At 40.0% G+C, this 14438-nt stretch overlaps 1 protein-coding gene across 1 annotated transcript in view; it reads right to left on the reverse strand.

Annotated features, from left to right (window-relative positions):
• The window catches only part of ephb1 (EPH receptor B1), a gene marked incomplete at its 5' end in the record, with an annotated part of 173947 nt that overhangs the window by 89921 nt on the left and 69588 nt on the right, over nt 1–14438 (reverse strand). The window contains one exon of the mRNA XM_079453230.1: nt 9374–10055. Coding sequence (XP_079309356.1) covers nt 9374–10055 — 682 coding nt within the window. The remainder of the gene's footprint in view (nt 1–9373; nt 10056–14438) is intronic.

Genomic DNA, 14438 nt, shown 5'->3' on the forward strand with positions numbered 1-14438 from the left:
GCCTAAACACTCTTGACTGCATATCAATCTAATTTTCTAATAATGTGGCAATTTGCTGCGGGCAACCATACTGACCTACAGTTCTGTTAATGAACTAAATTACTTGGAGAATTGTTTATTGTGATTATTATAAATACATTTAATTACTAACCGACTGCTGATATCTTCAATCACGCTCGGCTTTACGTTTGGAGGCTCGTGGCTTATTGCTTTAGCTGATACCATGATCAGTTCTGACCCGCTTCACAGCTTTCTTATAGGAAAAAGAACATTTCTCTGGTTTCCACACACTTCGGTATCCTAGAAACTCACACAATCGGGGTTTAAAAGACAAAGCGCTAAGTAATGTGAGCTTCTAAACCAGAGCATTAAATATGCACTAGACAGCTCATAGAATGGAGAGCACAAGTTCTGAATAAATAACCAAACAAACAACAGACTATCAGCCAATCTACAAATCAGCGCTGTCAGAGACTGAGTGGAGATAATAATACACATGTGTATTTATGGGTCCCAACTGTCCTCCTCTCTTTCACTTCACTAACACGCACAGACTCTAGTCACCAAAGACACTCCGTATATTATCCTGACGCTGATGTAAACCAGACTGGAAATGGTTCCTTTGCTGGTAATGGAGCCGCAGGACTCTGAACTAGGAGTTAATAAAACTAAGTCGCTCAGCTATCCACAACCACAACAAGCAAGATAAAACGTAAAAGAATGGAACAGAATTTTGAAATCGCGTACCGGAAGCATCAACTATTATAAACAAGCAAGAATGGCAAAGTACACTGAAAATTAAGCTAGATTCTGTCATGCACTGAAAACAATATGTACATTAGTAAATAGACAAATATGTTTGTTAAAGTGATAGTTCACCCCAAAATGCAAATGCTGTCATCAGTTACTCGCCCTCTTGTCATTACAAACTTCTATGACTTTCTTTTTCCGCAGAACACACAACAAATATATTTTAAAGATGGCCCATTCACTTCCATTGTACGGACACACGCTTCCACTTGAATGGATTAACTTTTATGTTGAGACAAAATATTTGAAATACTTTGTTGAATTAAATTAAACACATCGGACAGGTAGGAACTTTTCTTTTTTCAGTGTGTGATAATGACTTTTAAGCTAAATCTTCACCAAATAAACTCTACTGTGTGTTACTAACTGGGGCTCACTTCTACAAAAATAACGCTGCTAGGTGTTAACACAAACCAAACCAGCTGACTACACAAATTTAGTTTTTAATAGAGTCTAATGGAATACTTGGCAGACAAATAAGAAAAAATTTTAAATAAAAAATAAATAAAAACGTACACTAACCCTCTCTCTTTCTCTCAACAGGTAGTGGTCTAGCTTTTGTTGAAACTAGTAACTTTGTATTAGCACCTATTGTACTATTGCTCTTTGTATGACATATCGCTTATTGCTCCCCAAACTCTTTGTATGTCGCTTTGGATAAAAGCGTCTGCTAAATGACTAAATGTAAATTTAAATGTACTAAGTTTACACCTTGATGGCTGATAAGAGTTAAATTCAATTGTCGGCATAAATATCTATCAAAGGATGATAACATATAAAGGATCTAGGCATGGATCTGCCACCTGCTGTTTCAAAGAGAGTAGGTAGGTAGCACACTAGTATTTGCTGAAACAATTAACTTATAACTTAACCGTAATAAAGTCTCATCTAAGGACACAAATTCAGATGTCAAAGACGCTTATCGAGCTGATAAAGTTTGTTCGGAGGTTATTCTCAAGAGAGGCGGCTAGAAAGTATTTGGTTACTTTTGACAGCCTCACACACACACACACACAAATCCTTGCTTTTTTCTATATCCTTGTCACTGTTTTTAGCAGGTCAGAGTTGGTTTGACTGACAACTGTTTGTACTGCAGCCACTGTGTGTCGATAAAACAAGTCAATCTGAGGTGTGTAAAAAAACATCTGAAGTAACACCACACCGGGTTCTCTCTCACTTTTTTCCAATGGACTCTTGCAATTTCACGTGTTATAAAACAGCCCATACATATTAACTGGGCTGAATTCTAACTCCTCTGAAAATGTAAGCACATTTTGCCTTGATTTAAATACTGTATATTTGTTGGCCTGCACAGAACATGCATCTGCAAAGCTCATTCAAAACAAGCTGTCTACTTACATTCGATTCAGTCGATGAAAATGTCAGTAAATACAGTAAAGAATCATTCATAAAAGCACCAAAAATGCCAATCCGTTCATTAATAACATGAGTGATTATCTGCGATGAAACAAACTGTCAAACCAGAATAAGAACAGCTTATCTGGGTCAGAACCAAAAGCACGCAGCCGTGAACCAGCAGCCGATCAATCACCAGTCTGTGTGTTGAGAGCTTGATTGATTGGGAAACAGATTTCTCCCTGCATGTTTCTGGCTCCGGGCCCCAAATGGGGACTTTGTTGCTGGGGCAGGCTTTCTGAACCATTACCCCGACCAGATCAATGACTGACCCACGCTTACTGCTGACCTGACGGGCCGCTGAGGCTGAAGAACATGTGGTTTTCTGTGGATTTACTGATGTAAATAGAAATGCGTTAAGAAGAGCTCAGATGACAAAACAAATCATATTAAAAGCATACAAAGTTTCCAGAAGAAGGTCTTATAACAGTTTCAGTGAGTGTTTCAGCTAAAATTCCTTAAAGCGGCAGTCCGGAATATTGGCTTCTTTGTCGCCATCTCAGTTTGTAATTGCTACTGCTAGTGATGTGCGGAGGTCATTTCTTTACGTGAATTGTGATGCGGCACTGCTCAACTGTAATAAACATAACAGTTAACCATGCAGATTATATAACACCAAACAAATAAGAACATAAACAGACCCAAATAGCGCAAAACTGCCTTTTTGCCCGGAAGTCATTTGTTATTTCTCATGGAAACTCCCGTAACGTGAACCGGACAGAAGATCCCAGAACGAGACTGCGGGTCTCAAAAGCAGACAGTTACGGTCATATATCATTCTACACCAAACAACTATATATAGATAAACTATATGTAAAGCCTTGCCATCATGTAAAATCACAGGCTTCACTTATCACGTGCGAGTGCGTCAAATGAAATAAAGATATAGGTCATTTCTAAATCACACGAGGTCCACAGATAATAGAAATCGTGTGAAAAAGAGCTGAAATTTACATTTTTCATAATGAACATAACAAAGAGAGAAAGAACAACCGATGAACTGTGTACCCATCTGTAACACTACAAGTACGCAAAGGTTTTTGTGTTATCTATTGAAATATTCAAATGTCTTACATGTTCTGTTCGGAAGAAATAAATCCATGTCTGCCAATATTAATTCTTGTTTTCGCATGAGTCCAATCACATTCCCCTTTTCTTTGTAAACTCAGTTCGTTTATCTTGGTTTTCACATCTGATGAATCCCCAGAAGTCAGCGTAGCGCTGATTGGCATTTAAATGTAAAAGTACTAATTAGTAATAAATAATACTAAAAGTTTTCAAGATAAAGTGTCTTGGTACAATGCCACCCCTGTCACCCGCAGCATCCACACGTGGGCTAGCAGCCGTCAGCCGGATCCTCTTCGTTCTGTTCACCAATGTGACAAAACGATACATAGACGAAAGACACCAAATAAGGAAATCCGGAAAAGTCGACCCGACGGGGAAAATTAAAACCCATTATTTCAAGCTTTCCGCGGTGAATACAGCAAGGGTAGTGAGACAGTGTCATACATCGTTCTTTCATGTAGTTGCTCAACATTTGGTTTTAGTTCATTTTTACTCAAAATAACTTTTTCTCCCGGAAAAGCCAGCCACGGCAAGGCGAAAGAAATCCCTCCAACGTGTCAACCGACAAGCGATAGGAAGACCAGCTTTTCAAGATCGGCTGTGCTGTGTCAAGATTGGCTGTGCTGTGGGCCTGCAGCAATGCGACGATGTATGACACACACAGATAGACAGACACTCAGACAGATATAGTGGATGACAAGCAAGTAGACAGACAGACAAAAACAAGAAATAGGCAGAGAGACCGTAAGGTATATAGACAGACAAATATATATATAGAGACAGAAAGACAGACAGCAGAACAAATAAAAAGACAGACAAGTACATTCTTCGAAAGGTTCTTCGATGCCATAGAAGATGGGAAGACAGACAAAGGGGAAGATAGACAGGGGAAGACAGAGGTTTATCTCTTCTCTTATGATCACAGATCTCCCAGCATGCCTTTGGGCAGCTGTCCTCATACACACTGCCCAATGATGATTACTTCAGAAAGAAATGGAATTCATTTCATCCTATTTTATTCATTTTTGTCCTCCCATCTGATTTGCTCTGTTCCCCTTTACACCGTCAGACTGTTACAGCAGCATCGGAGGAGCTGTATATCATCAACCCAACTCAAACCCACCTCCTGTCTGCAGGCCACACATATCACTCTTTAAGTAATGAAAGCACAGAGCGGGATAAAGGCACAGTATTACATTATCTGAAGTGATTTCTAGTGCAGAACACATTGCCATGATGTTAGGGTGTGCGGGAAGTTCCCAGTGTACTGCTCTTGCTAGGGTGTTCTTTCAAAGTGGTGATATTCTGGTCCCTAGATATGACTCCCGTCCCTCCTTCAATGAAAGTCTACAGAATATATATCTAACTTTACAACTTGACGGTATGAAAAAGCAATAGCATGCCTCTGTTCAACAGGCCAAACCATTTTGAAACAAACCGAACCAAATGGTGCACTTCTGAATTATAGCCTAATTATTTTTATATGTTTGACAACTTTTTTTTAACGATAAAAGGAATACATAATAATCTATCATTTATATCAGTGAATGTTAATCCTGGTCCTGGGTGATTTTGCATTTCTGCTTTATCTGACAGTTCTCCGAGGTGTTCATGTCATGAATCTTTCTGATAACAAGCTGATGAGGTGAATCAGGTTTGTTGAATGAGAGACTAAATTAAAATATCGAGAAAATATGAAGTGATTTGAGTCCCCAGGACCAGGATCAAAAACCACTTATTTTTAAGCAATACAATAAAAACGAACCCATAAATAGTTTAACAATTAATCATTACATATTGGACATATTAATGAACCAAACCTATTAATCTAAAGACAATAATATAAGATATCGACAGAAGGACCTTAGAACCTACAGTTCCAGACTTGATGGCATGGGAAGTTGTAAAACAGTGCTTTACCCCTACAAAAAGCTAACTGTGTAAAGGGCATGTGCAGAATCGCATGAACTAATGATTCCTCCACAGCCTAAAGCTCAAAGGTTCCACTTTAAAGCGCAACTTAAAAGAGACAGAGTGTTCTGAGAGAACCCACAGCTGGAGTCCCCCCTTAATAAGATCCCAGACGTCTCTCGACGCACACATCAAATCTGTCCGCTCGTGATTTTACAGTCTTGTGTACATGATGTAAACATAAAGATCATAAGAGACAGAGTGCAATGTGTTCACATTTTGCGTCCATTTCACGCGCATATTAATTATTTTAAATGTAGACACGCAGCTGGCGTGCGCAAATAGGGCGGCGACGCGGGCGCGACACGCATGCGTTGCCCAAATCTTTCTGGGCAAGTCGGTGGCGCATCGAGATGGAAAAAGTTCAACTTTGTTGGAGTGACGCACGCCCACCCAGGGTCATTTGGAGGGAGAAAGTGGCGCGGCTCGAGTTTTCCACGCGGTTTTAAATGCGAAATGTGTTGTATTGCATTGTGTCCTGTTAATGTGACATTGTATTTTTTGATTAATTGCAATTAATTGATTACAAAATAAATGTTTGTGGTTACGTATGTGTGCGTGGTGTGTGTCTTTATATGTAAACATATAAATATACGCCACACGCATCTATAATAAACACAAACATTACCTTTGGAATCGATTAATCGTGACTAATCGATTTGACAGAGCAACTTTAAATGTTAATTTAATGGACAATAAGAGGCAAAAAGAAAGCTTTGTTTGTCTGTGTCAGTGTTTGCGATGTCTGTGAATTTATACGGAGCTGTAGGTGTGCGTTTATGTAACATTGAGTGTGGGTATACTGTAGTTGCACGAAGCCTTGCTTATGTGTGAGTGTGTATTGCTATGCTTTTTGTGTATGAATATATATTTACAGTTGTCTACGTATGTATGTGCCTTGTGATGCGTATGCACAAAGTAGTGAGAATCGGGCTGTGTTTGCCTGTGCATATAAAGCTTTAGGTCTGTGTGTGTATGAGTGGAGATGTGTGTGTGTGATTATATAAAATGATTATTACATAGAACTCTGTGCATGTGTATCAGTCAATATTGTGTGCATGTGTTTATAAAGCTGTATGTGTTTATCTATTGCTATACAAGTGCGTGCATAGAAGTGAATGTGTTTTAATAGAGCCATGTGCATGCGTATTAGTCAATGTTGGTGCATTTAAGTTTGTCTTTAAATGTCTATATATAGCTGTGTGTGCTTATCTCTATAAGTGTGTGTGTGCGTTATAAAGCTGTCTTCTCTTCAAGTGTGTGTCAGTTCAGACAGCTCTTGCGGCGAGTGTATCTCTACTCAATTCCACAGTCTGTGAGGGGTTGTCTGACCTTTCACCTCTCTTGTCAGAGTCTCGGGAACACACGCCAGCAGAATACAGACCCAGCACTGCAGAATCCCTCATTCTGGCTCCACCCAAGCCAAGCCAAGTTACAGCAGCCCCAATAACTTTTACTGAAAACCCAGAGGAGCGAGCGGAGCCAACATGACCGCTCTGTGGAGGCGTGCGGGTGCTGTGGCTAATGGGAAAGGTTATTTTATTAATATGCTGATTTTACTTCAGGTGACAGGGATCATCTCTCACCCTGAGGGCGATATATAATCTCATTTAGACACACACACATACCCAGATATGCAGACACATCCCCACAGAGATTATTCGGACTCCTTCCAAGCCGGGTCAAAACAACAAACCCAAGCTAGATAGAGTCAGTGGAAGAAAATGAGTGTAGGAGATCAACAGAGACAGACAGTAAATAGGCAAGGCAAGGCTGCCTGCTGGCTGTCCTTGACCGGCCCGTGTGAGGTCAATTGCTTTTTAACCCTTTAAAGCCTTTTAACATATTTTTTTATTTACATGTGAAACGTACATCCATGCATGTGACGTGACAGTGTGACCATACAGTTTCTAGTAAAGATATAATGTGTAATGGGCAGAACTGAGTTAAGTGTATTGGTCCGGCCCTCTACAACCATGCCAGTTTCTCATGTGTCCCCTTGGGAAAATGAATTGATCAACAGTTGGGTTTGTCCGCTTTTCACCAAAACTTTTGATTGTGTGTATGGTGTATGTATGTATTCAATGAACACATGACCTAATACATTTACCAAAAGCCTATAAAAACAATGCACATTGAATGTCCATTTAAATCTATTAAAATTCAATAACAAATATCAGTATTCAATATTTATGTTCATATGAAAACTGGACATGGGTTCAACAAACATTACGAGTCCCTATGGCAACGATGTAGGATATTACTATTCAAAATTTCCCACTGAACATGCTATTTTTAAGTGCATGCTATGCGGGTATGTTGTACACTACTATTCCATTTTGACAAAGCCAGGAAGTCAAAGACAAAGACCTCACATCCTTTAATAAACCTCTAATCGTCCTCTTCAGATCCAAATCGACCAATGAAAGAACAAGAAAACCAGAAAGGGCGGATCAGTTTGGATCCAGACGGTCATAAACAAAAGTAGACTAATGAACATTACAGGATCCATATTATCCCAGATTGTGTGCGCTGGTAAATTCAACCCTGAGGAATTTATGCTGACTTCACAAGCATACAATGTGTGTGTGTGTATGTGCATGTGTATATGTTGAGAGTGAAGTGTATTACTCCTTTATGGGTACTCGCAGATCAAAGCATCCGTAATTAGGGGTGACTTGCTGTGCGTAAAACCACCAATACTCAAGCATCATAAATAAAATAACTCATGCCTGATTTTGGACCAATTAAATTTCACTCTAGGTGGGGATACCCGGGCGATACAATAAAAATAGAAACCAAACCACCATGCCTGGACATCATGAGCGTCTTGACCTTGCCTGAGGATGCCAATGCACTGCCACCATTGTGTGTGTTTGGGGGAGGGCAAACGTGGTCTTCAAAGTTAGCTCTACCACACCAATGGCTAGTGAAGGTAAAGCCAAGAGTCCTATCTGTTTATTGATCGAAACAAATGGCTGTCAATCAAGCTTATCACTTCTCAACACGTTTGGTCCTGAAGGATATGGCACTGGCCTTGAGTGAAAACTGAAGTGACCAATCACAGACCTTTTGAGAAGATATGACTATATATGTGACCCTGCCTGTGAAAAAAATATTTTTTTATATAAAATCATCCTACATAATGCTAAAAACTTCAAGAAATCTTTCAATTTGACCTAGTAAGGCCACGGCAAAGATTGAAATCAGAGCTAAATGAATGCTTGAAATCATCTTTGTTTACTCTATCTCAGAATTAGATTATGAGATTTTCCCTTGGATTGTCCAGGCATTGTCGTTTGGTTTCTATTTTTATTGTAAAATCGATATTATATTTCAACAACACGCTAGCTGTTGTTGTTACACTTTCTATGACTTTACAAAAAAACGTGTTATGTTCTGCAGACAACTCTGAATAAATAACAGATAAAGTCTAATATTTTGCATACTGTGACCATAAGCGGATCTTGTAAATAATAAATGTAATATGCCAGCACTGCTACATTCATCCATCCATGTAAGTAAATAATAAAAGCATTCCGCTAACTAATAAACAAAGTTAAAACAATCGAACTACGGGAAGCATTAAGGGACAAACTGCTTGTACTTTTTAAACCGCGTTTAGATGTGTCATTTCTGATGTTGAGATCTCAGATCCCAGCCCTGGTGATCAATGAATATAGCTGCGTGGAGACCACTACGATTATTACAATAGTTCAATAATGAAGATCTGTCAGATTCACCGGGTTTCTTTCTCGTTCTCTATTTACAGTACCATAAAGACACTTTGCAATAACAATCCTGAGGTAATCTAGTCAAACCAAAACCTCTGTTGCTCAAAATTCTCTCCCATCAGGCTTTACAACCACAGTATCTTAACCAGCGGAAATGATTGATAAAAAATACAGATAAAAGGCCAGTCAACATGTTTTAGATAGCGTTGCTGTGCTTGCATACAATAAACGTGAAAGAACCAAAAACAGTCTACCATTAATAAATCAAAAAGTTTTTACTGGTCAAATTACTCAGCTGTGCCTGCAAAGACTGACCAGTTAAAACAGTTGAAAAATTCTTGAAATGCAAACCCCTATGAACCCCAAACCCTTACCTCTACAGATGTTCCCATTGTCCGGTTCGAACCCGGCCTTGCAGGTGCAGCTTCCAATTGGAACCATCCAGTCTCCATCGCCATTACAGTACAACTTGATCGGCACGTCCACTTCCTCAGAGTTCGGGATGCACATCCCACGAGCTATCACTAGAGAGGTGCTTTCCGCTCCTGTCACGGTCTCCGGAAAAATGGCAAAGTTCTGCACCACACTGGGGCATTTCTTATAAAACACACGCACGGACAGCAAGGACATGCACGCTCCGTAGTCCTGAAACGCTAGGTAAAAGCCATTTTTGGACAGCGGCCCGAAACTTCTCACCTCCGTGTTCACTTTCATGAGCCTGCCACCGAAATCCACCTGGGAAAAGCTCTCGTCCGCCGCAATGGTGTCCACCTTTAAATATGGGGCCTCCATCCAGAACTGCGTTCCCTTGGTGGCAATGACAGAGTCTGTCTCATAGTAGTAGAGGTTGAAGGTCTCCTTACACGACCCCGGGACCCGCGGGATACTGCTGCAGTCCCGTACGGTAAACCGCATCTCCACATAGATGCGGTGAGCGCCGCGGCGGGCGATGAAAGTTGTGAGCAGCCAGTTGTTCTGGTTGGATTCAAAGACGTTGCACACCTGGTATGTTCTGATGGTGTTCAGGTTCTCATCGTAGCCGCTTACTTCCTCCCACTAGAAAAGAAAACAACAGGTTTTTAGCACAAAGTTGTGAAAATGATTTATAAATGTGCAAATTGAAATGATTTTTCTCTATAGCTTCAAAAAAAGTCAAGCATTCAAGCCCAGAAGACAACTCACTTTTCCATTACCGTTTTGTGAATCGATTCTAAATAGTCAAATCAATTGAATGAATAAAAATTCCCCATCACAGAACGAAGCACAGAAATATATCATATACAGCAACGTACACCTCAGAAGACAAAGTTGACTTTCCGATTTCAGGTCAATTGTGTAAAATAACATATTAAAATGGCAGGAGGTGCAAGTAGAATAAAGTATCCCCGCCGGTTCATTTGATTCTATCAAGAGTAGAACCGTGGCTAGACCTCCATCTTTCATAAATTATTGATACAAATCGAGTTCCCAGAAATCTCTCCAACCTCCCATTTAACACCCAAAAAACCCTCTAAAAGCTTTTAAAAACTAAATCATGTTGAAGCTTTAATTTTTTTCTCCCTCACCGAGATGATCAAGCTTTTTAAGGGCACTTTTACTGTCTCTCGGAGTTTCAGATCGCAAAATCTGTCTCGCTATAATCACATGAGGAGGGCGAGGAAGCTTCTAACATCTGCTTCTGTCGGGCCTAAGAGCGACCAACCACTTACTATTACGACATTACCATATTATAAAATGTTATGCGTAACAAATTTGAGATTATGCACTATCGAATTACAATTAGAAGGAAGCAAAGCAGTATATGGCTGTTCATCTTTTACCCTGTTGAAACGGAAGCATGAGGGAGAAAGAGAGGTAGAGAGAATACAGTGCACTGCCGATACAGGAAGTCTGAAGAACTAGGTTTCATCTTTTCTTAAGGTTCATCTAAACATTGATTTATTTATCTGAATATACAGAGTTTTACAGAGAAATCAAGAGAATAGCAATTTACTATTTTAAAAGGGATAATATTTTACTTTGATTCATCAAAACAAGTTAAGCAATTTCACAGCAGCTGGACAAAATATAATAAAGTAAATTGAAATGTTTTGTAAAACCAAACTTATTGTAGCAGCCAAAAAAGATGAACACAAATGTCATGCTATAGTAGAAAAAGTGCTTAGAAGTACTTTCTGAAAACAAGTAATTGTTTTGTGAGACGTGATAAAGATGAAGATATGAGATACCAGAGATACTGTAGATAGGGTAAGTACTTCCCATTCACACATGCATAAACCACAAATCATAAAAAACACAGATAGACTGCACACACGAACACACACAACCTGTTGCAGGTAAAGCTGCTCTTCTTTGCTGTCCGACTATTGCGATCTCAGTCCCATCGGTGGACAGCTGTGAGGTAACAGTAGGGACATGTGGACCTGAACGTGACCGCTTACTGCTTGAACCTTTATAGTTCATCGTTAAACCTTGACAACAGGCCCACGACTGCACATCCCCATGGGTAAAATCTCACCCTTTTAACGGAGCAAGCTGATCGAATAAAGCATCCTACAATATCCCAGAATCCCCCTGAGTTTGCACAGCCGAGGGAGAGAGAAAGAAACACAAGGTTTGTGAGTGGACTCTTATGCGAGGGCTCCAAAGTTACACACTGCGGCGTTCTGAGAATATGTGTGCGGTGTGCGTGGCCTCTGTTTGTTTTTTGTAAGTGAGTGTGTTCTCTGGAGGGCCGTTTACTCACAGAACCTTTGCTGAAAAGCACTCTGATCCAAGCGAGCTTAGAGATTGTAAGATGGCCTATCTGGATGTGTGTATGTGTTGGCTGTTTGTCTTTCTGTGTGTGTGTGAACCCAAAACAGACATTAGGGAGGAAGAAACGGAGGAAAAGGAGAATCAGACTAAATCTAATCCGAACAGTGATGGATCAGCGTTTGTGTGGTAGACCTTGGAGGAAAAATTTAAGCGTGAGGTGTTGGAAACAAAACAAGTGTCAGGCTGAAAATGGCAAAACGTGGTTGAAATAGTGACGGTTTTCATTTTTGAATAAGTACTAGGAAGACGATAAATGAAACAGGAGAAACAAACAATACTGCGTACAAACCGTATAGAGTAACAGTAGACTGAGATTAATTTAAAGTAATGCCTCCTGCATGATTCATATTTGTAAAATGTGAGATTTATGTAAACAGGCGCCCACGAGATGTACACGATAAATGCAACATTCAAACTAAGCTCGCGATTCAATAAATAACGTTGAGAAATTGAATAAAAACCCGGAACGCTGCCTGTGATAGCAGTAAATTAAAATCAAAAGCCTCTTCAACGATGTTATTTTCATTGTATGACAAATCTGTCATGACTTTCACAGCAATTTCATATCTCAACGTTTAATTATACATGCTGTCATTTCACCTCTTTTGATTGAATCAGGTTCAATTGTTCTTTCTGGGGGTTTAAGGAGACAGTGACTGTCAGGAGCCAAGAAAATTCCACCCATCGTTTTTTGCTTTCCATCTTTAAGTACAACACAGACACAAATTGGGCCTTTTTTTTATTTTTTGTACTTTCTTACTAAGTGTCCCTAGTCTTATTGTGTGTCATTTGTCAGAAACTAATTTTCTCTCTCTCTGTATTGATATTGATTTGCATTGTGTATATATTTGTGTATACATACTATACATATTTTTATGTGCAATTGTATGTTTATATATATAATATAAATATGGCAATATAAATATTTATTTTTTATTTATATAATAACACATAAAAGCATTTATATATAGTATGTATATACACATACAAACTATATATGTATTATTATTATTATCACGTTGTCTACATTCATATGAAATGGCCACCACATTATAGCGTGTTGCAGACATGCCATACAGGAATCATTGACTGCAATAGGAACACAGTTTTTATCATTGGCAGTAGAGACATAGTGGAGCTGGAAGGCATCGCTGTGGAGAGAAGGAAGGGGCGGGGGGTGCAAAGAAGAGAGAGATGGGACTGGTGTGTGTGTTTTGGGGAAGCGTTACATAGCTGGCATGATAAATGAGTTTACAGAGATTCTGGGCACAAATGAAAGCCCCTGCCAAAGCAACCCCCCACCCCCACACCTCTGTAATGATGATTTATCTGTATTAGATGGACCTGTCCAATCCGGCCCTTCGCTGCCATTAATACAGCAGGACGAAGGCCCAGTCCCCCGCCCTGATCTGGGGACGCTTGTCTCTCTGTCTGCTGAAATGACCACAATCACTCACGCCGACTCACGCCACCGGCTACAGCAGACAGAGCCCAGCGCCACCTCATATATCACATCACCAACTGTGTTATACCATCAGAGATTTGCACATAAAATCACAAGCACGAATGCACGGACACGGTCTCTCATATAACGCTTACACACTGTCATCATCGCTACGGGCAGGTTTGGAGTAATGTTTTGAACATAAAGCCTGTTGCATGAATCATAATACTTTTGGAAAGCATTAATAATTTAACAGTATTTGATTACAGACGAAATTTAGGATGATGCTGTAAGCATGGAAAAGTTGAATTTAAATTACACACAGGAAACCAAACAGGACACAGGCACAAAACACACACACAGATACAGAACAACCATCTCCACACGACTGCACACACACACACATACATAAATACACCCCCAAATAAACAGAGTGTAAAAGATAGACAGAAATTGCAATCTGAGCGTTCGCAATCTCAGACTTGGTCTATAAACCGTTGATGAAGCCATTAAAACTGTCCGGTGTGTAGGACAGAAGTAAAATTGTTTTGAAGGCCTCTGGCTTGGTCTATAATAATCACGCTCATAAACCTTTAGCCTACACACTTTCATCAGCGCGGATCTCAACTAAGCCGCCTGCTTCCGAGGCCCTGGATTTACAGGTCCGGTCAGATGCAAGAGGGACCACAAATACATCAGGGAGAAAGATGTAGAAAGACATTCTCGGGTTTTACAGATTTCATTTGGAGAACGTCATTATCCCGTGTAGTTCTTGTTACGCTGGCAAGTAAATTTCCCCGCAGGGATCAATAAAGTACATCTAACCGTTATGGCCGAGAGCTGGACCTGTTGCCGACCAAACACATTAATCTCCAGACACAGACATTAAGCACATGGATTGAGTTAGCCACACTTCCATTTGAGTGGATGGTTAAAAACTCTACAAGATGGAGGGCCCTGTGAACAAATAATGCAGGAAGGAAAGCAACTTTGCAGAATCCAAATACAAGTGAACACGAAACCCCCAAGGGACAAGTGCTAAGAAAACTGGAAAGAATGGGCTCTTTTGACCACTAAAAAGCCGCCTAGCAATGCCCTAGCAACCACCCAGATCACCATAGCAACCACACCGCATTGCCTTAACAACCACCAAAACTTCATAAATGTAAAACAATATA

This window comes from Barbatula barbatula (assembly GCF_947034865.1).
Source record: "Barbatula barbatula genome assembly, chromosome: 3".
NCBI lineage: Eukaryota > Metazoa > Chordata > Actinopteri > Cypriniformes > Nemacheilidae > Barbatula > Barbatula barbatula.